General features: G+C 36.2%; 1 protein-coding gene across 12 annotated transcripts in view; it reads left to right on the forward strand.

Annotated features, from left to right (window-relative positions):
- LOC110446617 (bromodomain adjacent to zinc finger domain protein 2B-like) overlaps window positions 1-24,649 on the forward strand; it is an 82,745-nt gene that overhangs the window by 43,756 nt on the left and 14,340 nt on the right. For 6 of the 12 annotated variants that reach the window (XM_021491855.1, XM_021491854.1, XM_021491856.1 and 3 more), the window contains 21 exons: window positions 1,072-1,487; window positions 1,827-1,955; window positions 2,662-2,895; window positions 3,211-3,450; window positions 3,743-4,058; window positions 4,570-4,754; window positions 5,076-5,177; window positions 7,606-7,789; window positions 8,113-8,208; window positions 9,608-9,723; window positions 12,590-12,619; window positions 16,442-16,486; window positions 18,044-18,109; window positions 18,649-18,711; window positions 18,869-18,946; window positions 19,573-19,684; window positions 20,222-20,472; window positions 20,806-20,915; window positions 21,251-21,539; window positions 21,993-22,049; window positions 22,412-23,912. In XM_021491855.1, coding sequence (XP_021347530.1) covers window positions 1,072-1,487; window positions 1,827-1,955; window positions 2,662-2,895; window positions 3,211-3,450; window positions 3,743-4,058; window positions 4,570-4,754; window positions 5,076-5,177; window positions 7,606-7,789; window positions 8,113-8,208; window positions 9,608-9,723; window positions 12,590-12,619; window positions 16,442-16,486; window positions 18,044-18,109; window positions 18,649-18,711; window positions 18,869-18,946; window positions 19,573-19,684; window positions 20,222-20,472; window positions 20,806-20,915; window positions 21,251-21,539; window positions 21,993-22,049; window positions 22,412-23,912 — 4,620 coding nt within the window. The remainder of the gene's footprint in view (window positions 1-1,071; window positions 1,488-1,826; window positions 1,956-2,661; window positions 2,896-3,210; window positions 3,451-3,742; window positions 4,059-4,569; window positions 4,755-5,075; window positions 5,178-7,605; window positions 7,790-8,112; window positions 8,209-9,607; window positions 9,724-12,589; window positions 12,620-16,441; window positions 16,487-18,043; window positions 18,110-18,648; window positions 18,712-18,868; window positions 18,947-19,572; window positions 19,685-20,221; window positions 20,473-20,805; window positions 20,916-21,250; window positions 21,540-21,992; window positions 22,050-22,411; window positions 23,913-24,649) is intronic. The other 6 variants (XM_021491852.1, XM_021491851.1, XM_021491861.1 and 3 more) reach the window with 6 other exon arrangements.

The following is a 24,649-nucleotide window of genomic DNA, read 5'->3' on the forward strand; positions in this document are numbered from 1 at the left end:
ATGGTAGTAGGCGTAACTGTTTTTTTTGGGTTTTTTTGATATTTTATCAATACATCGTGTGTCAAGTTTATTAACAGCTGTCAATATGGTTTTTGCAGTACAGTTTTATAGAAATCTTGTGGGATTCATTTCCTTTTTTCCTGACAAGTTTGAAGTAGAACAAAGCTTTAAGAATATTACTTTCGTACTGCATGTGTGGTGTTAAAGCAAAGGAACCTTGTACGTGCCAACTTTATTTCCAAGTTTTCCGATTTAACCTCAGAATGAAAACGATGAGATGGATGACTGTGGATTTGTTTTGCTTAAAATATTATTTTTTTCTTTTTCTTTTCATAAAATGTTTGCATGAATATTTGCCCTCAATTTGTCCTGATGTCATCAGAGCTGGTGTATAGGAATTATTATGTTCTAAACATAAACGGTTCAAGTGAGAACGCATGACAGTATTTCATACAGAGGATTAGTTGCTGAAAATAACATATTAATTTTGTCACAATTTTCATGTTTTCCTGATTTTTTTAAAAAAAATTATGAATTTACTTTTCGTGAAACCTGTCTAAACTGAACCCTGAGTAATCTGATATCTTGTCCTATCTGACATAATGCTGTAATCCAATTTCTAAGGGAAACTACACCTGACAATAACTGTGTATTCCAACATCTGTCTAATCTCACTGTTTTGTTGTGTCCCACAAGGTGTCAGATTAAGCAGGTTAGTCTGGCCAATATGTTGTTGGGTGTCAGATAAGACAGGTTTCAAATCTAGGAAAACAGAAATCCAACTTTTCTCAAGCAGTTAGCAATTGATTGTTTCACCTCAGTGCATCAGAATTTTCTGCAATGTCATTTGTACCGGTAAAACATAGAATTACAGTTGCTTATATTTCTTTTCAAACAATTTGAGTGATGAAATAGATAAAAATACATAATGAACAGACTATATAAGATAATATTCAGCTGTACTAGTTGCAAGATCGAAAATTTGTTCATATTGAAGATTTCCCTTTATAAGGATATTAAAATTCACATTGAAATCTTTGTATTTACACAATGTGAAATATTTGCCTTCAGGTTCAAGTTCAAAATCATCGCCATCAAAACATTCACCAAAGTCAAAATCATCATCACGATCATCCAAGTCATCCCGATCATCCTCGTCCAAGACGACCGTAACCAAGGCCACGACCACCATAGCAAACACCTCAACAGTAAGCACCAGCTCCAGCAGCCGTAGACCAACGCCCACAACTATGGTCTCCGGGTCGACGGGTGTCAGTCTGTTATCGGGAAAATTCAAGAAATCATCCAAACATTTGTCGTCCAAGACGTACACTACCTCTTTACTTGCACAGAGCACCTCACAGAAAAGTTCAGCCAATGGCACGGTGTCCCAGTCAGCCTCATCCTCACCGACGCCCTCGGCAACCTCATCTTCATCCGCAGCTGTATCCCTATCGCCTTCAACCAAACATAAGGATCTATTAAAGGTAATCAAAATGTTGATTATCTGGGCAGAGCCAGAAAGCCCTCCCTGGATCTTCCCTCGGCCAAGGGAATGCAATGTTGTAGAAAAGAGAATTGTAGTTTTCTTGGAGGGAGATGGGTACAGGGGGTGAAAAGTTATTAAAAATCCTTTAGGTCATTAAGAATCTGAGATGGACACTTAGGTTTCAAGTTAATGGGGTCAAATTATCATCCCAATCCCCTAACTTTGCCCTGGTTAAGTAAACCAATTTCTAACGTTGTATACACTGATGTTAATGGATATGAGTGAAAAATTGTGGAAATGTGATGAATATTTATTTTATGATTTTGATGAACTGCAGACACTAGAAAATGGTGCCGCAATGTATGAAAGTGACAACCCCTCCAATGGGTCTCTGGCCAGTCCCTGTCTCAGCAGTGATGAGGAGGATATCGCCGGAAATGGGCGACTGGGAATCGATAAAGACGTGGTAAGTATTACATCTCTAGGGCACAAGATTTTTACTTTGTTGATTGTAAAGTAAAGAGTCCTTTAGGTAATTGGGATTGAGATGATGCAAAATCTGTCGGCTATTTGATGTATTTAAACACAGGTGTGGTTGTATGTGTGGGTTCAAGAATCTGTCAAACAGGTGATGCACCAACGTACTGCTTCCAGCACACATGCATACATTATACAGAAGCATATCTTTAAATGACCTTAGCTGTTAATGTTATGGGATGCTAAACCTAGCATGTAAACAATGTCATATGTGTATTGGTTACCGTGGTAACACTCGGTGAATCACTTCTTTAAAGGGAGATTACCAAACTCTTTTGTATTAAACAATATTGCTTTAAAGAGACATGAAGGTGAAATTTGAGTCGGTAATATTCATATAACTATTAAAAATGTATATTACGGGTAAATACAATTGTTATTCAAAGTATTCACCCTCAGATGAAATACTCTAAAACACTCATTCCTCTCTGAAATAATAAGAAGTTGGAAATTTGCAATTTCAATAGCATGTAATTAAGCAATGGATGCTTGAAACAGAGAAATCCTAGATAAAAGATTGTGGGTTATTGCCACTAGAAATTAAAAAATAAATCCCAAAAAATGATACCGCCAACATTTATCGGAGAGAATTGACCCAGTGACTTTATCTCCATTGAACATTTTCTTTTCCCCAGGATTCCAATGATGAAGGGGGAAACAGTTCAATTGATGGTAGGAACACGGGTTCACCGAATATACACATCGACGGTACCAAGAAGAGGCTTATAGCAGACCAGATCCGACAACGTGTCCAGAACAAGCCAATTCAAAACATTAAACCCTCAATCATGCAGCCAATGAAAAGAGGGCGGGGCCGCCCTCCCAAACATGAGCCGACGCCCACTCCACAGCAGATGGAGGTCATCAAGGTACAGGAATAATTTGAATATGACTTCTGCTTACTTAACATAACTGAATTAACTTGATCCCGACATATATAATTCTTGATTTACTTTCTGAAATATCTGCTTCTACTTAAACATTTAACCTGACATGTTCCAATTACAACAGACATTATTTCATTATTGATTTGGGAAGGGGGCGGGGGAAAATATTTGAATAAATAAGGTAATGTTTGGTAGACTTCCTTAACTCTGAGTATACCTTGATCACTTTGGTTATCCTTTTACTTTAGTGATAGAATTTGTAAATTGATGTTTGCTGTAATAATTTGACTGTTGCAGGAGTACAAGAAACAGCAGGAGTATTTGAAGCGACAGCTGGAGGAGAATCTGAAACAGCAGCAGCTCCAGTTGAAGATGATGAAGCGCACCCAGGCAGAAAAGGAGAAGGAAGCATCAGCCAAGGTTCAGAAACTGCTGGAGGCCAGCGTGAAGCAGGCACGGGCAAACGCTGCTGCTGGAGGCCGAGAAAAGGAGGCTCGGCATCGGTCTGCTATCTCGCCACCCTCACAGCCTAAAGAGGTACGTCACCCACACAGAGGGTACAACCTGCCCCTTAACACTGAGAGTCATCTCCACCAGCATTATATAAAAATACCTCTCAACGTCTCATAGAGGTCATCACTACCCCCAACACACCCTTCTCAACCACCCTCACTCAATGTCTGCCAGAGGCGGTCACGCAGACTTTTTTCTTAAGCCATAACAGCAATACAAGCAGTTAGTATGTGTCAGGAAAGACTTTTATGAAGTTCACCTGTAGTCAGAAATGAGATAATTGATAATGGTTTTATAACGTGTGGTTATTTTACAGGTCAGTAGTAAATCAACTGCATCACCGGGTAATTCATCAGCATCGCGATTAGACGTATCCGATCTAGACGCTCATCCTTCCACGTCCAAGGGCAGCCCAGTCAAGTCTAAACTCATGTCCGAGGAGAGTTCGGGACTTTCTGAGGACAACGATTCTGACTTGATGAACGAGAGTTTTGATGAGGACGACAGTGGCATCAACGAAACCGACTCTGATGGTGAACCACGGCTTAAGATGGTCATTGACTCGGAGGGCGAGGCCCATGAGCTTGACTTGAGCAAGGGAGCGAAACGCAGTGCCGAGGACTCTTCAGACAGTATGTTGAATATCTTATCTATACAGTGGCAACTGAAGTCAACATATATCTTTTGTTTTTAAATTATCCAAGAGACAAGTTGTGGCTATTTCAGGAAGCCAGCCATAAAAGAACTTGTTGTACTGAAAATAGCCAAAAGCTTTTAAAAATTTCTTATTCCCTCTTTAGTAGTGTATAGTCTTTGTTTCGGAAGTGGCGACATCATATTCTTTTACATGCATATTGCTCATGAACAGGGCAGTTGTGTTAATTATTTCCCTTCCCATTTTAATCTTAAGTGTGAGTTGTGGTCATTTAAAATAGTCATATATAATTAGTAGGTAATAATCCCATAAATAATCAAGTTCCGATTGATTTAATACGCCTTTGCACTTTTCGATAAGATAACAAATGTTTATTCTTTTAGACTTTTTCAAGGGATGATATTTAGTTTGAAAGACAATTTTATTAACATAGCATTTTCCTGTTCTATTTTTCAAAACTGAATTATACATGAATTTTTATCCCGTAGAAAATGAAACTCCGATCAAACGTCCACGTGTCCAGATGGATGAGAAAGAGTTGAAAATCCCCATGGATGCTGGCTGGCGTAGACAGACGACAATCCTGGCCATCGGCAAGCGTGGCTTCATTGGCGAGGTTCTATACTTCGCTCCGTGTGGCAAGAAGATGAAAACTATTCCAGATGTGATGCGTGTAAGTAGAAAGAAAAAAAATGTTGAAATGTGTTAAAATTTAGCCCTGGTTGATTTAAGGTCTATAACGTTTGAAAGCGTCTTAACTCATACAAATCACCTTCTGACTTCTGTTCTTAAAAGACTGTATAGTAGGTAGTTTTTTTGAAATTTTGACCTGAAATATCTGGTTTAAGTTTCTTTTTTTTGCTGATTCTCCTAGAATTATAATGTTGTTATTTTTTTTTAGAAAAATCTGTGTGACAAACCAGTGACCCAAAGGGAATGAATGAATATTTCAAACATCATTTAACTTGATTTTGTTTGCCTCCATCAATTTCAGTATGTAGATCGCCATTCAATCACGGGAATGGGGCGTGAGAATTTCTCCTTCAACACCAAAGTCAATGTTGGAGACTTCTACGAGACCCGCCATGGTCACAATGTAAGTACTGAAAAACAAGCTGGTCCAAACACTACAGTCAAACTATCAGAAAAACTGGCCAGAGATATTATCAAAAGCTCAGTGTTTAAGAAAAATTGTATTTTTATGCCCTCGCCATAAAATGGGGGGGGGGGGGGCATATAATGTTGCCCATGTCGGTCCCGTCCCGTCCCGATTCAACGTCAACACCCGTCCCGTCGCGTCCATCCCGATTCAATGTAAACACTTAGCAACTTCATTCTTTGACAGATTTTGGTCAAACTTTATACAAAGTATGGGCATACTTCGGACATCTTTGTGTTTCAGGGTTCAATGGTCAAGGGCCATGGTCACTGTTGCTATATACAGTGGAACCCACTTATTTTGATATCGGTTATTATGATATATCGGTTATTATGATATTTTTCCCATTTACCGATTTTCCTTCTTTAACTAAGCAAAGAAATATTGTGTATTATGATATGGTCAAGGGTAGGACCCTGCTTAATATATTATTTTTTTCTGCCGTGAATGGATTTTATAAGGTAAAATCTCAGGTAAGTTGTCGGTGTGAAACACTTGGACAATTACGCAATAGGTCCGGCTAACTGTACATCGCCTGAAGTAATCATCTGGACACTCAAGGTAAATTTTTCACACCTCGCTTCACCCTAGTCGGCGTAAAACAATAGATCGACCATCGCTTGCTAGTCATACACTTTAGTCTTAACAAAACATTTGGTGCAGTTAATTGCTGTAGGACTTTATATCAAATTAAAATAATTAGGCCTACCAAACACAAATTCCGATAAGACAATGAGCATGCCTTTCACAAATATTCACGGTTACCTTGACACGTCATGTGAGAAAATCATGCTGATTTCAATGAAAATATTACTTCAGAAGGAAGACCTGTGTTTTTAATCTTTAAGCAATAGTTTCTTAATTGCAATAGAAGTCGATTTCCCCGTGTTTCCGTTGAAAAAGTGTCAAATTTGGGACATATCGACCTGACAGCATGGTGCCGGAAATCGATCCAAAGTTAACGTTATTGTCGTAAACAACTTACGACAATTTACACCATTTTCGTTAAATACCATATTTGATTATTGTTAAAAAGGGAACATTTTGTTGTATATTTAATTGCTATTGTTTCTTTGCAAGTTGATTTCACCGCACGACTTGCGAGGCATATGATTGTCACGTGATCGTAATTGACATAGCGTGGCAAAATATTTTTACGCTTACGGGACAAAATGTTACTCAACTTCTCATTGCAAAATACGTAAATCATGACTATTTATATCACTTCTTCATCCTATTGACTGTAACATTACGATATCGTTAGCTACAAGTGTAGAATGTAGTAGAAAGATAGTTCTTAGGAATATGCTCGAAGTTATTTGAAAGTGAAAGTAGAATTTACATACTGACGACGGCAAAACGAAAACTTCTCGAATGTTTCCAACACGCTGATATAAATAACAATGAACAAATTATTTCAATTATTAAGTTATCATTTTGTATTTATATTTTTCCATGTTTCCACATCAATCTATGTCTGATTGATATAGGACATCTCACTTCCAGTTCAGACAACATAAAACCGATCGAAAACAGCTTGATCGGATATTATGATATTTTTCTCTGTCAAATAGCATATCATAATAAGCGGGATCCACTGTATAGAAAACATCAACTGATTCAATTTCAACACTTTGCAAATGCATTCTTTCACGGATTTTGGCCAAACTTTATACAAAGGTCAAATATTGGTATACCTCTGACATCCTTGTGTTTCAGGGTTCCAAGGTCAAGGCCAAGGTCACAGTTGCTATACAAATTTGTATATAGAAAATCATCAACCAATTCATTAACAGTTTATCATGCAGATGAGTTCATGTTTCAGGATTACAGGGTCAAGGCCAAGCTCAACATGTTATTTATAGAAAATCATTAACCAATTTGGTGTCGTGATACTGTCATCGTTAGCGAGTTCATTTATATACATAATTATAGATCTCCAAATACAATGATCGATCGTATTGTTATGTTATTGTTCGTGTCCATTATATACCAGAAGAAGCAGAAGTGATCCTAGTTGGTGTTTCATGCCCCCGCCATAAAATTGGGGGGGGGGGGCATATAGTGTTGCCTATGTCCGTCCCATCCCGTCCTGTCATGTCCCATCCCGTCCTGTCGTGTCCCATCCCATCCATGAGTGGGGGCATTCATGTCTTACAGACATTTTCTAGTTTTCAATATGAATACCAAAGGGTAAAAAAAAAATCAACTGCAAATACATTTGTTCATGAGAATGTTCAGGATTTGAAAGTAAGAAGTGAAAAAATTGGGCAAAATTAGATTAGATTAAATACACTGATACCATATTATTTTTGAAAGAAAGATGATGAAGCTCTATATTCGTATTCCGTTTCCATGGTTACAGGGGGTTGTGAAGCTGACAAATGAGGAAGTGGTGGAGAGGATGGCATTAGTCGAGAGTAAACGTCAGAAAATGTTACGGTACAAACAGCAACGTGGCCGCAAGCGCATGGAGAAACAGAACAAACAGCTACAGCTGGCCAAACAAATGATGGACCAGAAACTGAAACGCAAGATGGACCAACAAGGTCAGTATTTAAAATCAGTGTCATCCAAACGCTTCATCTAAACAAATCTCGAAAAGAAGTATTCACAACAGTTCATTAATTTGAAAAAGTACTTCTCTGTGTAGTCATTTTAAGGGAAAGTATTATTTATATAATCCTGGAATATTCTCATTATATTTAATTTTAATTGATTTATTTCCATTATTTAAAAAAAAAAAAGTTGAAAATACAAGCAAAAATTCAATTTTTGTAGATGGCAAACGGCATGTAAAAGAAACCAGCTTCTTGATAGAGATTTACCATAAGATCACACTAATGTTAGCTTGTCCGTTACTTGTTCATAGTAGAGATGTCCAGGCGAGCTTCAGATTACAAGGTGCAGAAGAAGGTCGAAAAAGATCGCCAAAGAGAAATGGCAAGCAAAGTCAAACATATCAAAGGTAATTCAAGCAAAGCTATTTTGTGAACATTTTTATATTGTAGTAAAAAGAATTGATGAAATACTTAAAAATAATGAGAATATTTCAGAATTCTGTAGATAAAACTTTCCCTTAAAATGACTATATATAGAAGAGCTTTTTCAAATGAGTGAATTGTTGTGAATACTTCTTTTCAATATTGTCCTTCCGATATGATGATTATTTTTTCAAGAGAAACAACAGCTGCTTTATCTTCCTTGTATTGTGTTGGAATCGATATTCGTGAAGTATTGGAATACAGAGTTGTCTCCTCTTAGGAACTCGCATGAAAACATGAGCCTGTTCGTTTATTAAATGTAACAATTTCGGGTATAAATCCTGGCGGACCTGCAAATGTTAATGCAGGCCTTGCAAGGCTTTATTAAGGTAATAGGATTGTGTCGCCATTTCTCAGTAGAATTTCTTCAAGTTTTGTAGTCATACTGCTTTGAAGTAAAGAAAAAATTCTGCCACAAAAAAAATATAGGTTGTCAGAATTTTAAGGAATTTAAATGGAAATTTATGTAAAAAGGAGTGACTTTTGAGAGAAAAAATGAAAGACACAATTTTTTGCAAAATAATGTCAATCAAAATGATACTGCCATATATAAGTATTGCATTAATGTATATTAATTTAATAAATGCTGAAATTATGTCAAATAAACTATCTATAAATGATTAAAAATAGACATTTTATAATAAAACCATATGCACATAGTAATTGCAGGTAAGAGTTATCTTTCTTGAAAAATTTCACAGTAGTGAAATAGGTAGCCGGTTTCCTCAAGTACAGAAAAATGGATACATGTGGCTCATTGATAAAAAAAAAAACCTGAATTAATGCCTGCATTGCTTTGAAATACTTTAATATTGAGAGAAAACACTGTTCTGTCAATAATAAACATACAATATTCATCAATTTAATATTAAACATTAGAATATGCGGAAATTGTGATGCTGTCTCCCTACCTTTGGTTTTCAACTAGGGATGTACTTCCTACTTCCGTTTATCAATACACTCCTATGACCTTAAGGCTCGCCTGAAAGCAGCATCAGATTTCTAGGTCCGACCTTATTTAATAAACGACTCAACCGTTAAAACGAAAACGGCCCAGATATATCCCAGAACAGTTTATTTCTAGTGTGTATACAAATTTTACTCATAGTTAAAGAACTTATGAGATATTATTTTTGGACAATCAGATCTGTTCTGTAGGAAATAGCTCATATTTGTGTGGAAATTTTCTTCATGAACTTTGAATATGGAAATAATATTCGAACCATTGTGAGAGAAAAAAAAATGGAAAATCACAGTGATACGATTAAAAGGTGCTTTAAAAGTATGTTTTAATGTTTTGGTTACGGGTCTGTTGTATTTTAGCCATAGAACAGAAGAAACAGAAAGAACAGCTGAATATGATGCGGGAACAGGAGAAAATGCAGCGACACGAACAGATGAGGATGGAGCGGGAAATGAGAGCACAACAGATTCTCGAGGTTAGTAATCACAGTATAGGCTAAGCACATGATGCAAGGGTGTGAATCAATCGAGTTATGTCTAACAAAAACTTCACGTCCCTCTGACCCTGACAACACAAAATCTCACACTGTCCTTGAACTTGGTCACAAGTTATGTAAAATTAATACCAAAATGAAATGTGAAATAAAAAAACATGGCATGCAGTTTTGATTTTTCCTCTGAAACTTCTATGAGCAGAAAATGAACACCATCGTTTTATAAAAAAAAAAAAAAATGGCATGTGAAAATTAACAAATAAACTGAAAATGGAATAAAATATGGTACAAGCTTGAAGTTATGGCAAATTTACAAAAACTAGAAATATAAATATGGCTTGGGAGTGATTTTTTGTCTAGAAGTTCCTAGACATCAGAGCAAATGTCCAGACATTTATTACAATCTACATACCACATACCGTATGTCAGCAGTGCTGTGTCTCCTTCATCGGCTTCGACGGCCCAATCATCGTGCCTGTTTGTAGAAGGTTTTTTTTGCTACATTTGGTGAACTCTCATCTTGTTTAGGTAGTTGCAGTTGGAGAATATCTTTGTTTTATTGTTGAAAAGTATTTGGTTACTGTAAAAATGTTTCAGTGGAGAAGCTTAGATTATCATTAGTTCATCAGGCTTGAAGGGCCAAGTGAGCTTACATCATAGCGTAGTGTCTGTCATCTGTTATCAATGGTCTGTCATTACTTTACATGAGCTTATGCAAGGGTTCATATTCCATCATCAACTTTTCCTCTTAACGATTATTAGTCCAGAATGGTTAAGGCATTGTACAAAATTTTACATCTGGGACCAAATAGAATCCAACATTGTGTTAACGAAAGTTGTGGCTACCCTTGGGACAGTTGAGTGGAGCCAAAAATGTAGAAATAAGGATAATTATTTAAAAGACTATTCCCTCAGTATGGGTGAAGGGATTTTAACCTTATTTTGGATGGAGTATCCATGAATTAAAGGAATTCATTATTTTATAATAGAAGGTTGTGTCCTTCCCCCATGGTGAAATACAGAATAAATCTTTTAAAGCTACTTATAAAGTTTGAATGAATTTATTTGAAACCTCATTTTTATTATATGAAGTATCCATGGGCCGAGAAAATTCATTGTTTGTGTAAAAGAAGCCAAAATGGGGGGAAAAGGGGCAAAAACATTATTAATTCTTTTCCAGTTCTAATAGGTGAATGTTTACCAGAATTGGTGCAACACGATTAGTTGTTATTTTAAGGGCTGATTTCCAAGATGGCCGTCTGTCCTCTGATAGGCTAGACTTGAACACTTCTTCTCTCTCACAAGGCCGATAGTGACCAAACCCACAGGTATGAGTAATGCTGATATTTTTCAGATTACTGGTAAATCTAAATTCAAAATGGCCACCTTGTCCTTCGAATGGCCAAGATGTTTGCAATTAATTCTCAATTCCACCAGCTCAGTCATAAGAAACTGATGGACAACATGTCATTGCCTTACTAAATGTTGTTGTTTTTTAGAATTTTTTGGTCAACAAGAAATCTGAGATGGCCATCATGGTCACTAACTAGATAGCAAAAATATATCTTTTTCTTATTTAGTTACGATATAAAAAAGAACCAGGTGAGCTATACAGGCCCTATGGGTCTGGAGTAATTTGTCCTTTAGGAAGACAAGTTGAGCTAGTAGCTAAAATTTTATTTTTCTGTTCAGTAGAAAAAGTCAAATTTACAGAAAAAAATGAAGCGATCTGTTTTTTACTGCCTAAGTTGCCTGTGAAAGCCAAAAGCTGTTAACCATTTGTTTTGCTTGTTAAAGGAAATTTAACAGATTTTCATTTTCAGGGTCATATTTTTCTTCAAATATTCTTTTGAAGAATTTTACTCTAATCATTCCTAATTATATTTATTTTTTCCCCAATGAATTCATTAGAACATTTCCTTATCAATAATGAAGATGGGAAATGTTTTAATTTAAACTAGGTTTATAATCATTAGATACAGCGGAACGAGACCAACTTCTTAATAGTATTTGGGTGGTTATTACGGAGGGAATCTTGTCAAGGTTTGATTTAGATATCCAAATAATTAATTTTCATTTAATTGTCACTATTCCAAAACGATTTTTCAGATTAATAGACAGAATTTATTTTAAAACTACAAGCGTATTCTTAAAAAGATGGAACATATTCAAAATACAAGCATATTCTTACGTTGTGTGTCTGGACAGGTTCAGTTGCCGCGACCAGGTAGCTCAGTCAGTTAGAGCGTCGGTCTAAAGTTCATAGGTTCAAGGTTCAAATCCCTGTCTACCCGATGCAATTTTTTCTTCCTGTTAACACTGATCAGGGAGATACATTTTTTTAAAATCAAATTTGTGTTTCTGCATGGTAGTTTATCAACACGTCGACTGTCTCTGCATGTTAATTCTCTCTGTTGAACATTTCTAAAGAAAACGTATATAGGATTTATATAATTTGACCAAACAATAAAAAAATTAAAAAAAGGTATTTACATCCGAGAATACACGGTTGTAGAGAACTTTGATAGGCTCTAACGGGCTGTTTCCTAATTTCGTTTGATGTTTAGTTGAGTTAGTAAGATAAGCTACAAAATGAAAGTGTACCCATCTTAATTCATTCTTGATCTTTAAGAGTTGTAATTGGTGGATTTTGATTTTGAAAGAATGGAATTTATGCAAATGAAATGCACATAAACATTTAACAATATTTAACTAACAACCAATCTTTACCGTAACACATGCACATGTGATTTGTCGAGTTGTGTATCACTTCACGGTTTTATAAGATTAACTATAGGGTTGTGTCTGCCGCCTGCTGAAATGTTTTATACCTTATATAAAATTGCAGTCCAACCTTCTCTGGTATCATATGGAGAGAGTAAGTTTGACCTCTTTACGCCCATTACATGTATCTATCCTCGCTTCAATATAGTCCCCTCTCAAAAGTTCATCACTTACAGGATTTGCCTTCCATAACTGTCGACAGATCTTGTGTCGACGTCTGCTCGTGTTTTTTACGATGACACAGCCAGCGATGTCAGAAATTAGGTTTGGGAACACCGTTATTAACCCAATTAGCGGTAAATTAATAAACGAACGTTGCATTTTAAATGAATGAGGGTCTTTCTTTAACCCTTTCACCCATATGTAACTTTAGTAGACTCTACCATGCATTGATATGGATGAATCCATTTTGGTCTATAGTGGTGAAAGGGTTAAAGAAACTATTGATATATTTAGATGGAACCAAGTGCAAGTAGTATTAAATTGTGATGAAATGTTTTGGCAAATTTCAATAAAACTATGAGCTTTTGGGAGGAAACCGTGTTCTGTAATTATTAGACGCTAATGTTTCTTGCATCGTGTAGCTACAGTGTATTAACTGTACCAGTAAGTCATTCTTTTGGTGTATTTATACTATCAATATTTGCTTACCTCCTTTAAGCTTGTTATAGGTGAACTCTGTCTGCCTGATGTGTACTCTTCTGACCTTATTGATGTATATATACAAATATATATAAACATATTACAAAAAGAAAACTTCTCAACAACGAGTCTTTAGTACTTTCATCTCTTCTAGGAGATTCTTCAGACTGAAAGACTGATATGGTGAAACATATATATGTATATATCAATATATCTGTAATCTCTTACCTACATGTATATATATATATCACACATGGCTGCCACATGACCGAGTCCAGAAAACAGTTTCATCGGGGTATTTTGTATAACAGAACTTTTGAAGAAAACTCTGAATTTACATTGTGGATAGTGAACTTAACTATTTTTTTTAATGTTTTTCGGATCTTCTATCTGTTCTTTTAAATCGTATCACATTTGATCACGCTGATTTGTGTAATTCGGGGGGAGGGTGTGGACTGTTTTATATTGCCCATCCATGCAATAGGACTTTGCAGTATTTGGTGATTACTAGATAAGTCTGTCAGGATGCCAGATAATAGGAATAGTTGTGAACCTGTTCTACATGTATGACAAAATCTCAAAATAGAGAAAAATTCACAAGAAGATGAAATTCTTGGAGGAAAGAAATCTCTTAGGAAACAGAAAATCTGAAAATTAGACATATTCCCAAGTAGATGAAAATCTTAGAGTAAAGAAATCTTTCTGACAAAAATTCCATACTAGAGAAGAATCTCCAAGAAGAAAATGAAATATTTAACCCTTCACCGCTATGTAACTTTAGTAGACTCTACCACACATTGATCTTGGCAAGTCCATTATGGTCTACAGTGGTGAAAGGGTTAATTTGATGAAATCTCAAAGAAGAGGAAAACCCCAATGTAAAGGGAAATCTAAGTAATACAAATTGAAGTAAATGAAAGTTTCAGATTTCAGTATATTTCAAGAGTTGAGATGGTCCAGGGTTTCAACTTTATATTGTCTTTATTTCATCATCATTTGATCAGTTCTATTCCACAGTAACGGACAGCTGCAGGAGCTGTGATCTTATAGTCTGTCCTATTGGATGCGGTTTTCCATGATTTACAAGATATCTTTAGTTTTGCTCTTCTTTGTGGAGAATTTTGCACAGTGTAATCTTGGTACTTCTTATATATTTTTATCAAAATAGGCCATACTGTACTTAGGGTTATAGGTATTTTTGACGTTTTATAGTTAGTTAGTGCACCTGTAGTTCCTTTTCCCCTTTAGACAGGGAAGTCTGCAATGCTCTTAATAACTTCTGTGACAAACTGAAGTAAGTTTCAGCTTTTAAAGAGACGAACATGCTTTTGATTCAACAAAATCGTCAAATACCAATATCTGTGTTTATTGTTATAAGCTTGTGTGTTCAGCTCTGTGATATTTGTTCTCGTTTTTGTTATTTGCTGTGAATATTTTATTTACTTATTTTTTATTTGATAGATTAACTGATATATTGTGTATGTAAAGATTTTATCAAAATGTTCAACAGGACACTGATCTTCAAAAACTGTTTATCTTAACGACAAACAAACAGCACATTGGGATTTGTACGCCTATATTTTGCAGATTTTTTCCCACAATCTTCACGACATGAAAAATTCTTGAAAAATATAAACTCCACGACTTTGTTAATAACTTAAGATAAACAACACTTTGGACAAGTGAGCCTGGGTTTTCAATGTAATTTTTAAAAGTGAAAGATTTTTATTTTTTTAAAGTAATATTCATCTATGTTAAAGATTTATTTTTCAAAGTAGTGATAGATTTTTTTTGTGACATATGAAGGTCTTTGTATTTATCTTTTTTCAGTCAATTGTAAAAGTTGTTTCTTGTTGTTGAATGTATAACATGTTTTATATTGTTATAAGGAAGATAAAGATAATTGGTTAAAGTTTGTCTTGAATGTAAACGAATGAATACAAAATAAATAATTTTTCGAAAAACAAACTATTATCAATATATATAGGGAGAATCCAATGTAAAAAATTACCAACTAAAAATAGCAACATACATTTTAAAAACTGTTTTAGTATTTACAGTTGAACTATTTGTATTATGAACAGCTTATGGTTTTCACAGGCTTAATTTAAGTTATCTGGGCATCAAGTAGCAAAACTGTGTCTTTGTAGAGTATTTCAATGTGTTTGTAATGGACATTAGAATTTCAAAATGTGAATCAGTTCTTGTCTTCAATCCAAAACTATTGAACAGCCATGAGAAAAACTGTGTGGTATCCATGGAGACAGGACCCCCTTGTAGAATCCTTGAAGTCCCCTGTGTATAGTACTTTTGGGGACCCGGAAATGTGGTATAGTGGGCTTGTTTAACCAACTATCCTGCCTTTTTTTCTGTGATAACCATGTAAGCTGTGGTATTAGTTCCACATTATAACCACTTAGCTTGATCTACAACTTTTTTTCTTACTTGACACTTAACTCAAGTAATGGCTGCCTGTCATGTTATTATAAAATATCGACGAAAATTTCTTTGTCATGCATCCGTGTTCACTAAGCTTTTCAGTATTTAATAATTGATTAAATTACCAAATAATGGAATTTAGTGCAGTATTACAGAAGAATCTTTTTTGAGAATTTTGTTCTGTAACTGATTACATTGTATAATGTAGTTGCCTGCCTTTACCATGTATCGGCATGATTAAGTAGGTATTATCTTCTTAATTAACAAAGTATTTTTTTGTCAATTTTTTCTTTCTTTTGGTTCAAAATTGGCTGGACTGTTTTACTACTAAAGGAGATACATCTAGGAGGCATTGTTGTAACATGTATTTTGATTCATAGTATTTCATTATCAAAAAGTAAAAAATTGTGAAAAGATAAGGGACTCCTGGTTTAATTATATGATAAAAATAATTTAAAAAAACAAAACACAATTACAACAATTTTATATTTGAAAAAGTAATTATTAGTAAACATTAAATGAATTTTTAATACAACTGTTTATTTATTACAATTTACTGTTTTGGCTAAACATGATTTTGAATATATATGTGCTAAATATAAAAGGCATGATGCATGCTATCTTGCTCACCAACTTATACTGTTATAAGTATGAAATTATCGCAAGAATATGGAAAAGACAAACTAAATTGGTTTCTTTACAGCAATTTTGAAGTTAAAAAAATATCAATTTGAGTTCTCGTGAAATTGAAAAGGATTAAATGTTTGTCTTGTTAGTGTTTTTGTAATATATGTACCTGAAACGGTTTTGTTCAGTATTAACTATTTCTTTCCAGGAGAGAGAAATGAAAAGACAACAGTCTGTAATGATGAAAGAACAGGTAAGATTTGTATTCAAGGATTTGTGAACACACTTTTTATTGTTGGTCCATGGGTCTATAATACATATAGACATTATCAATTGATGATGTAAATTTTTATAGAATCAACTTATTTCTTAGAGATTTCTGCCAAATAATATAAATTTTGTTGGTTTAATCAACATGTGAAATGAACCCCATCTACACATTTTAATATTTGCTCATGGACAGTAGAACTTTATTAGTCTGGACACATTGGTCTGTGTGTATAGTAGAACTGTGTTAGTCTGGACACATTGGTCTGTGTGTATAGTAGAACCTTGTTAGTCTGGACACTTTGGTTTGTGTATAGTAGAAACTTGTTAGTCTGGACACTTTGGTCTGTGTGTATGGTAGAACCTTGTTAGTCTGGACACTTCGGTTTGTGTGGACTGTAGAACCTTGTTAGTCTGGACACTTCGGTTTGGGTGTACTGTAGAACCTTGTTAGTCTGGGCACTTCGGTTTGTGTGTAATGTAGAAACTTGTTAGTCTGGACACTTTGGTTTGTGTGTAGTAGAACCTTGTTAGTCTGGACACTTTGGTTTGTGTATAGTAGAAACTTGTTAGTCTGGACACTTTGGTCTGTGTGTATGGTAGAACCTTGTTAGTCTGGACACTTCGGTTTGCGTGTACTGTAGAACCTTGTTAGTCTGGACACTTCGGGTTGTGTGTACTGTAGAACCTTGTTAGTCTGGACGCTTCGGTTTGTGTGTAATGTAGAAACTTGTTAGTCTGGACACTTTGGTTTGTGTGTATAGTAGACCCTTGTTAGTCTGGACACTTTGGTTTGTGTGTAGTAGAACCTTGTTAGTCTGGACACTTTGGTTTGTGTGTAATGTAGAACCTTGTTAGTCTGGACACTTTGGTTTGTGTGTACTGTAGAACCTTGTTAGTCTGGACACTTTGGTTTGTGTATAGTAGAACCTTGTTAGTCTGGACACTTTGGTCTGTGTGTATAGTAGAACCTTGTTAGTCTGGAAACTTTGGTCTGTGTGTATAGTAGAACCTTGTTAGTCTGGAAACTTTGGTCTGTGTGTATAGTAGAACCTTGTTAGTCTGGACACTTCGGTTTGCGTGTACTGTAGAACCTTGTTAGTCTGGAAACTTTGGTCTGTGTGTATAGTAGAACCTTGTTAGTCTGGACCCTTCGGTTTGTGTGTAATGTAGAAACTTGTTAGTCTGGACACTTCGGTTTGCGTGTACTGTAGAACCTTGTTAGTCTGGAAACTTTGGTCTGTGTGTATAGTAGAACCTTGTTAGTCTGGACACTTTGGTTTGTGTGTACTGTAGAACCTTGTTAATCTGGACACTTTGGTCTGTGTGAAATGTAGAAACTTGTTAGTCTGGACACTTTGGTTTGTGTGTAATGTAGAACCTTGTTAGTCTGGACACTTTGGTTTGTGTGTACTGTAGAACCTTGTTTGTCCAGACATATTCCTTTGTGAGCAGTGCATGCACTGACCCTTGTATGTCCAGATAACTTTGGACTCTCTTTTGTCATGTAAGTTTATATAAGTGTTATGTCCCTGTTTTCCAGGAGCGAGAGAGGAAGAGGCAGCACATCCTACTGGTCAAGGCTATGGAAGCCCAGAAGAAACAGGCAGTAAGGCCTAGCTAGTTTATACTATAGTCATTTTAGTATCACATTCTAACTGAAGTGCAATAGAACTTGTTTTGTTCATTTTTCACAGTGATAAATATCTATATGTCCTAGTGGTAAACGGGTACTTTCAATTAAATCTAGATTAGGAAAGTGGGCTGTATGTCATACTTTATTAGGGAGGGGTGTCAAAAATAACTGTATAAGAAAATTTCGTTAAGTGGTTCATATGCATCAGGATTAAGAAAATTTCATCAATTTTTTACATAATTCTTTTATGTATTACACTTTGGGATGTTTATCTCTCAGATATACTTTCTGGAATGTTTCTAATTGAAACTCTATAAGGTTGTTATTCTATGTATAAAAATTCAAAATAGTGCTTCAAGGTAACATCTGTAGAAAAAATAATTGATTTGAAAATGCTTTGTACATGTACCTGGATTTATTGAAATATTTTTTGCATGCTTCAAGATTATCTATGAATATGGGAAATATGGATAATTTCATAATTTAATCAAAAGTTATTTTTCTTTTTAAAGGAGAGGGATCGTCTGAAAGAAGAGAAGGTTGTAGAGAAACGTATGGTCAGGGAGCGCAAGATGGTGAGTAGCGAAGAATCTTTTTTCCAAAAACTGTTAAAATCACGTCATTCATTTGCTCCAAATATTTTTAGTGTTCATCTTGGGTAAGATAATCAGTTATTTCCAAATTGGAAATTATATATAGGAAATGGTAGATAATGGACAAATTTCTGTGCAGGAACAAAAGCGTTGGGAACTCACGATGGCACGGGAGCTGAAAAAACCTACAGAAGACATGGAGCTACGAGACAGTCGGGTAAGTTACAGTGTCAGACATCAAGAGGAATGGCACTGATGTAAATTCTTGTTATAAACTACTGTATCTCGGGAAATTTTCACTACAGTTCAATTTTTCACTTTTTTTGCTCTCCGCAATGAGGGCAAATGCATCATGAGAGAGGATATATGTTGACAGCATACCCAATGTTTTATTACTTGTGAAAGGCAAAACTTTACACTGTGCAAACAATCTGACTGGGCGAAGGTTTCCTGGTATATACAGTAACGCATTCATACTTTTTTTTTTTATCTCAATTGTAAAGATTTGAAGAAATGAATTTGTTTACTTTAGAACCAGGCATTTAAAAAATATTTCAATTTCATTTTCATATTAGCAAAGATTAAGGGGATATACATCCAACAGTGCTGGTATTGTTTGCTTCAAAAGGAATTTGTCTTGATGTCTTTTTTCATGTTTTGAATTTATCTTTTAAATTGAGGAAAATCTTTTGAGTGTTTCGTCCTCGGATCCTTATACACTGTACCTATGATTATTTTTTTTGAATTTTATGATTTTTGAAATTGTCAACAAAGATAAAGTTATTAAAAAAAAATACCATGAATTTACCCATATAATTATGTGTGTTGTATCTTTCTCTGCAGCCTTTACCGGAGTATCCACGGATACCAGGAATCCAAACAGACAGTGCTGCCTTTGCCGACATCCTCATGGTGTTGGAGTTCCTCCATAACTTTGCTGATGCCCTGGGATACGGTAAGTACCCTCATTCCAGTCCTTTATTCAAACAACTGTATTTGAAGGTTAGGAAATCTTGGTTGAATAACAAGCATAAGGCCAATCAAATCTGTTTTCCACTGTGCCTTCCTTATGTAAGTATAAATGTGTACCATTATCTTGTGTTTTCAATTTGCTAGTTGTAAACAAGCTCTGTTACTCTCTTAAGGTGTTAAAAAGTATTTTGCAAAATTTGAAGTTTTTCCTATCTACCTGCCCATTGTACTATGAGAAGTTCTTTTTACACAACCAATAAAATTTTCTATGTGATGTTTAGAAATACCTGCCCATTGTTTTGAGAGCTGAAAGTGGAAACACATTTATCATATTTTGTCCTAAGACTACACAATCAAAGATTGCGAGTGTTTGCTCTGACACGAGTGTTTGATTATAAACCAATTATTCTACCAGTAATTGAACAATTCAAGGATGTAATGTACTTAACATGTTGAACTGTTATTTGTTTGTACTTAAATGACAAATATGAATAACCTTGTTATTCACCGCCCTTTGCAGACAAAGAGACACTGCCGTCACTGAAGGCCCTCCAGGATGGCATTCTGGGTAAAACGGAGGAGGACAGTGAGGACTATGTGGCCCTTGTCACCCACCTCCTACGTTATGCCCTCGGCGACCCTGGTGTCCCCAACCCCAAGGAGGCTGTCACCAAGCTTGGGCAGAAAATCGTGGACATGGAGATCACCGACTCCATCGTCTCCGAGGTTCTACGAATATTTGTCGTGGCAAGGAATGGTGGTAGCAATGAGGTGATTAGGCAGTAGAATTTGTGGAGTATGAAGTACGATTCAACTGAAAAAGATATTTAGAAGTAAAATCGGTCATTAGTACATTGTAAAACAAGTTAATTAAGTCTCTAGAAAAATGACATATTGAACTTCTGATAGAGAGTCAGTTGTTGTTCATGATTAAAACTGCGCAAGTAAATTCCAGGAACAAACTGTTATATGTTCAATCCATGGAATTGAATTGCTCTGCAGTAAACTTGGTTGATAAATTGATGTTTGATATGTATGGTGGTATTGAAAAGTTGTTTTATTATTGCATAATTTGTCATATAATATTTATTTGCTGTGTTGTAGATGAGCGAATGGTTGTCACAGTTACCCCTCGAGTCACTAGATCACATCAGGAAAGCTTCCATTTTAGCATTTCTGTGTAATGAACTGCTTTGTGGAAAGTCCATTTCTTCGTAAGTTTTTGGAATCAATTCACTTTGAACAATCATTTAATGATTAAAACTGAAAACAAGATAAACAGTTTTAGGGATCAGAAAAAGTGTTGTTGTTTTTTTTAGAAATGATTTAAACAAAATTGACATTGTTTTGTTATGTAAGTAAAGTTTGACACTAATGGGTCTTCATACAGATTATCAACAAAGTTAAGGAAACATACCAGTAAAGTTTGAGTCACCAACACTTTCAGTATTTAATATTAAAAGTATATTTTAGAATTGAAATTGAAATTTTTGTCAGAGTTATCTCCCTTCAAATATTTCAGTAATACAATAAATTCATATGTACATAGGGAGATAGAGAAGCACTTGGACCGTATGGGGGATATCCGTCGTGACAAGTGGGTTGTCGAGGGCAAGCTCCGCCGACTCCGCGTCCTACAGACTAAGAAGTTTAACCAGCCAGTTTCCAAACCTGTGTCCGACCTAGATTCCTCAGCTCCAGGTCAAGAGGGCGAGGAGTCGCAGAACACTTCGGGCATCAACAAGCGCTGTAGTGACGATGAAGAAGAAAAAGAGGAGGAGAGTGGTAACGACAGTGATGATGACGCCCAGTCAGGCTGTCAAGAGACGGACGTGGATGTAAGGAAAACCAAAGTGATACTTAAACAAGTTGCTCCGAGTTTTTCGCAATGCTAGGCTCACATTTCACTTTAATAGATATATCAAAATTAAATTTGTGGATTTCAATATAGGAAAAATTTGCTTGGTTGTTGAATTCAAAACATAAAGTTATCTGAATGATTCTCTAAAACACCAGGATTGATCTTCTGAGAAGATTGCAATGGTACTTATCATATATAGCTATTCTAAAGTCCAGTGTCTCTTACCTCACTTAACTCATTCACCCCTTAAATTTCTTAATGGACTATCCCAACCTTTGAATTGGAAGAGTTCAAATGTGTCTTCAGGGTTGAATGAGTTAACTTACCCATTCATAACTGTTTGACCGTACTTGCCTGTGTTGTTTCATGTTGGTCAGTCATAATGACCTGATCAGTATAGACTGTAATAATTACATATCTTTCTCTCCAGGAGGAAGAACCATTGTCGGTAGAGGAATGTGATAAACAGATTGAAAAGTTACAAAAGGTAGGTATCTCTCGATGAAGACTTCAGCAAGATTTCAGATGAATTCAAGTTTAACTTTTGGTTAGTTTAGAAATACATGTAATTGTTTATTTAGATTTTAATATTTTTGTATGCAAGATTACATTGCAATACAATTTGTAATTTAATCATCTCAGTGAAATATATCTGATAAATATTGGTTCTTAAATGTGGGAAGAAATATTTCATTGACAAGATATATTAAAACAAAACAGGTTAACATAGATTGAAGTCTGATTAAAACACCTGCTCAGGCAGGCAAGGAGTTTTTTGATGGCTTATAAATGTACACAAGACTTTGGTTTCAACGCTCATAAATGTACCGTTGTTTCATGTTCTTTCAGCAACATGCTCAGTACCGAGCAAAAGTGTTCAAGTCTTCCCACAAACTACGTGCAATACTGGTTGGCTCGGACCGATATCGACGCAAGTACTGGGTACTGCCATGCGCCGGCGGAGTCTACGTGGAAGGCCTGGAGACGGGCAAGTCCGTGGAGGACGAGGATCTAAACGAGGAAACGAAAGAACTCAAGGAGGAGAAAGTTGAAATAAAAATGGAAGATGAAAAAATAAAAGAGGAAGAAAAAATGGATTGTGAAAGTTCTAAATTAAGTGGAAGTAGCGTTAAGGAGGAAACGGGTCTAGAAGAAACGACGACAATCAAGTCGGAGGAACAAGACATTAAAAAGGAAGTGGCTGTTGTGAAATCAGAACGAAAGGAGGACCGTAACGTTTGGGACACCGTCAAGGAGGAAGGCTTGGATAAAAGCTGTCCTCTCTCAACACCAACTAAGATGGAGCTTGATGAGGAAAAGGTGGATTGTAAGTCGGAGACTGGGGAGGCAGCTATTGTGACATCGGCGTTATTTCCTACCTCATGGAAAATGGACAAACACAAGCAGACGACTTGTAATGGGGAGATAACTCCTTCTACCTCTGTGTGCAATAATAAATTGGACTCGTCTCTTAACAGTTCTGGGAATATATTTCTACAGTCGCCATCATCCTCTAAACTCAGTGACTTGTGTAGTAATGTGAGTGCTTCTTCTGCCATATCGCCCTCCAAGAGTGACAGTAAAAGTGACGATTCTAAATCGGTTGTGAACAACAGCTTGCTTACCTCCCCTTCACCTCTGATCACGCCATATTCATCAGCACCTTCACTGTTTTTCCCCCCATTCAGTCCATCCCTGAACAGTGCCCTGGGTTCCAATGCCTCAACCCCGAGCCTGTCCCCCGGGGGATCCAGTCCCCGCCCTGCTCACCAGCACCATAAGAGCAGCACCCCGTCCCACACCGAGGGCAAATCCAGTTTCCTCAGCATTGACACGCTACTGAAGAAGGACCACTCTCACTTGACCAACCAGAACAATCACTTCCTCCAGAGCCCTCTTTTTCCAGTCTCCCCAGATCAGATGATCCAAACCTTAGGCTCCTCACCAGAAGGTAGCGAACAAAAACCATGGTTCAGCATCTTACCCAGAATGCCTTGTGATGACCTCAGTATGACTCAGGGAGGCTCGCCCCAGGTTGGCCTGAGTACGAGTCCGTTCTCAGGGGCGTCACCGTTTTTCTCGCCCATGTCCCTGCGTGCCTTCCCCCTCCACAACCCTTCCTTTTCCTCATTCCAGATGGGTCAACTTTACAGTCCCAACAACTACAGTGCCACCACAGCCTACAGCGACACAAGCTGTGATTCACCCTCGAAACTTAACGAATCCTCCTTCAAGGTGCCTCACACACCCAAAATGGAGGCAGATATGTGGGCCATAGGGGCCCAGCAGCAGGAGTCTGCTGAGGCCATCCTCAAGGATCTCCAGGGAGAAAGGCAGCCCATACCAGAAGGTGAGGCCCTTCACTTACAACCGCTCAAGTTTACTGACATTTTAATTGATTTATATATATATATGTATTGGATTTTGAAGATGTATCATCCTGTTCATATTTATATATAAATCACATCCCTTTTCTGCAGAAATATGCCTTATAATTCCTTGCCATTCATATTCCAGAATTATAAGTTTTTTTCAAATTTTGAAATCAAGATAAAAAAGTACTGGGATCAAACTAAGGACTTTTTGCCCCGCCCAGCCCACACCTTATCAATGTTAATATTCAGATAGTACAAATGCATAGCATCCAAATGAGAGATGAACGCCTTGACAAGGGAAGCAACTCTAAGCCAGTAAAACCTCTTTTTTGTTGTCTTATCTTTTGTTGAGTAAGGGAGCATACTCCCCAAGGGAAAATAACCCTCCAAAGTGGAAATGTTCTTTGTGATTATATATGATGCAGTTTACTCTTTGTCTTAAGCATTATATGGAATAAGTCTGCTATTTTCTCTTTTCAAGTTTTCACAAAGCAAAATTTCTAAAATTCATATTTATGAACGTATGTTACGTATAGACTCTATAGCTATATAGCAGTTCTCTTACTCCTGTCCCTTAACATCTCTGTATTGACCGTCAAAAGGAAATATGTGGTCTATGTGGGATAAGAAGTAATTTTATAACTCTGGATGAAAAAAGTGATGTATGTCAAGACCCTGTGATGGTGGGAGTATAAAGGTGAATTTAGCACTT

Source organism: Mizuhopecten yessoensis, unplaced genomic scaffold (assembly GCF_002113885.1).
Source record: "Mizuhopecten yessoensis strain PY_sf001 unplaced genomic scaffold, ASM211388v2 scaffold2891, whole genome shotgun sequence".
Lineage (NCBI taxonomy): Eukaryota > Metazoa > Mollusca > Bivalvia > Pectinida > Pectinidae > Mizuhopecten > Mizuhopecten yessoensis.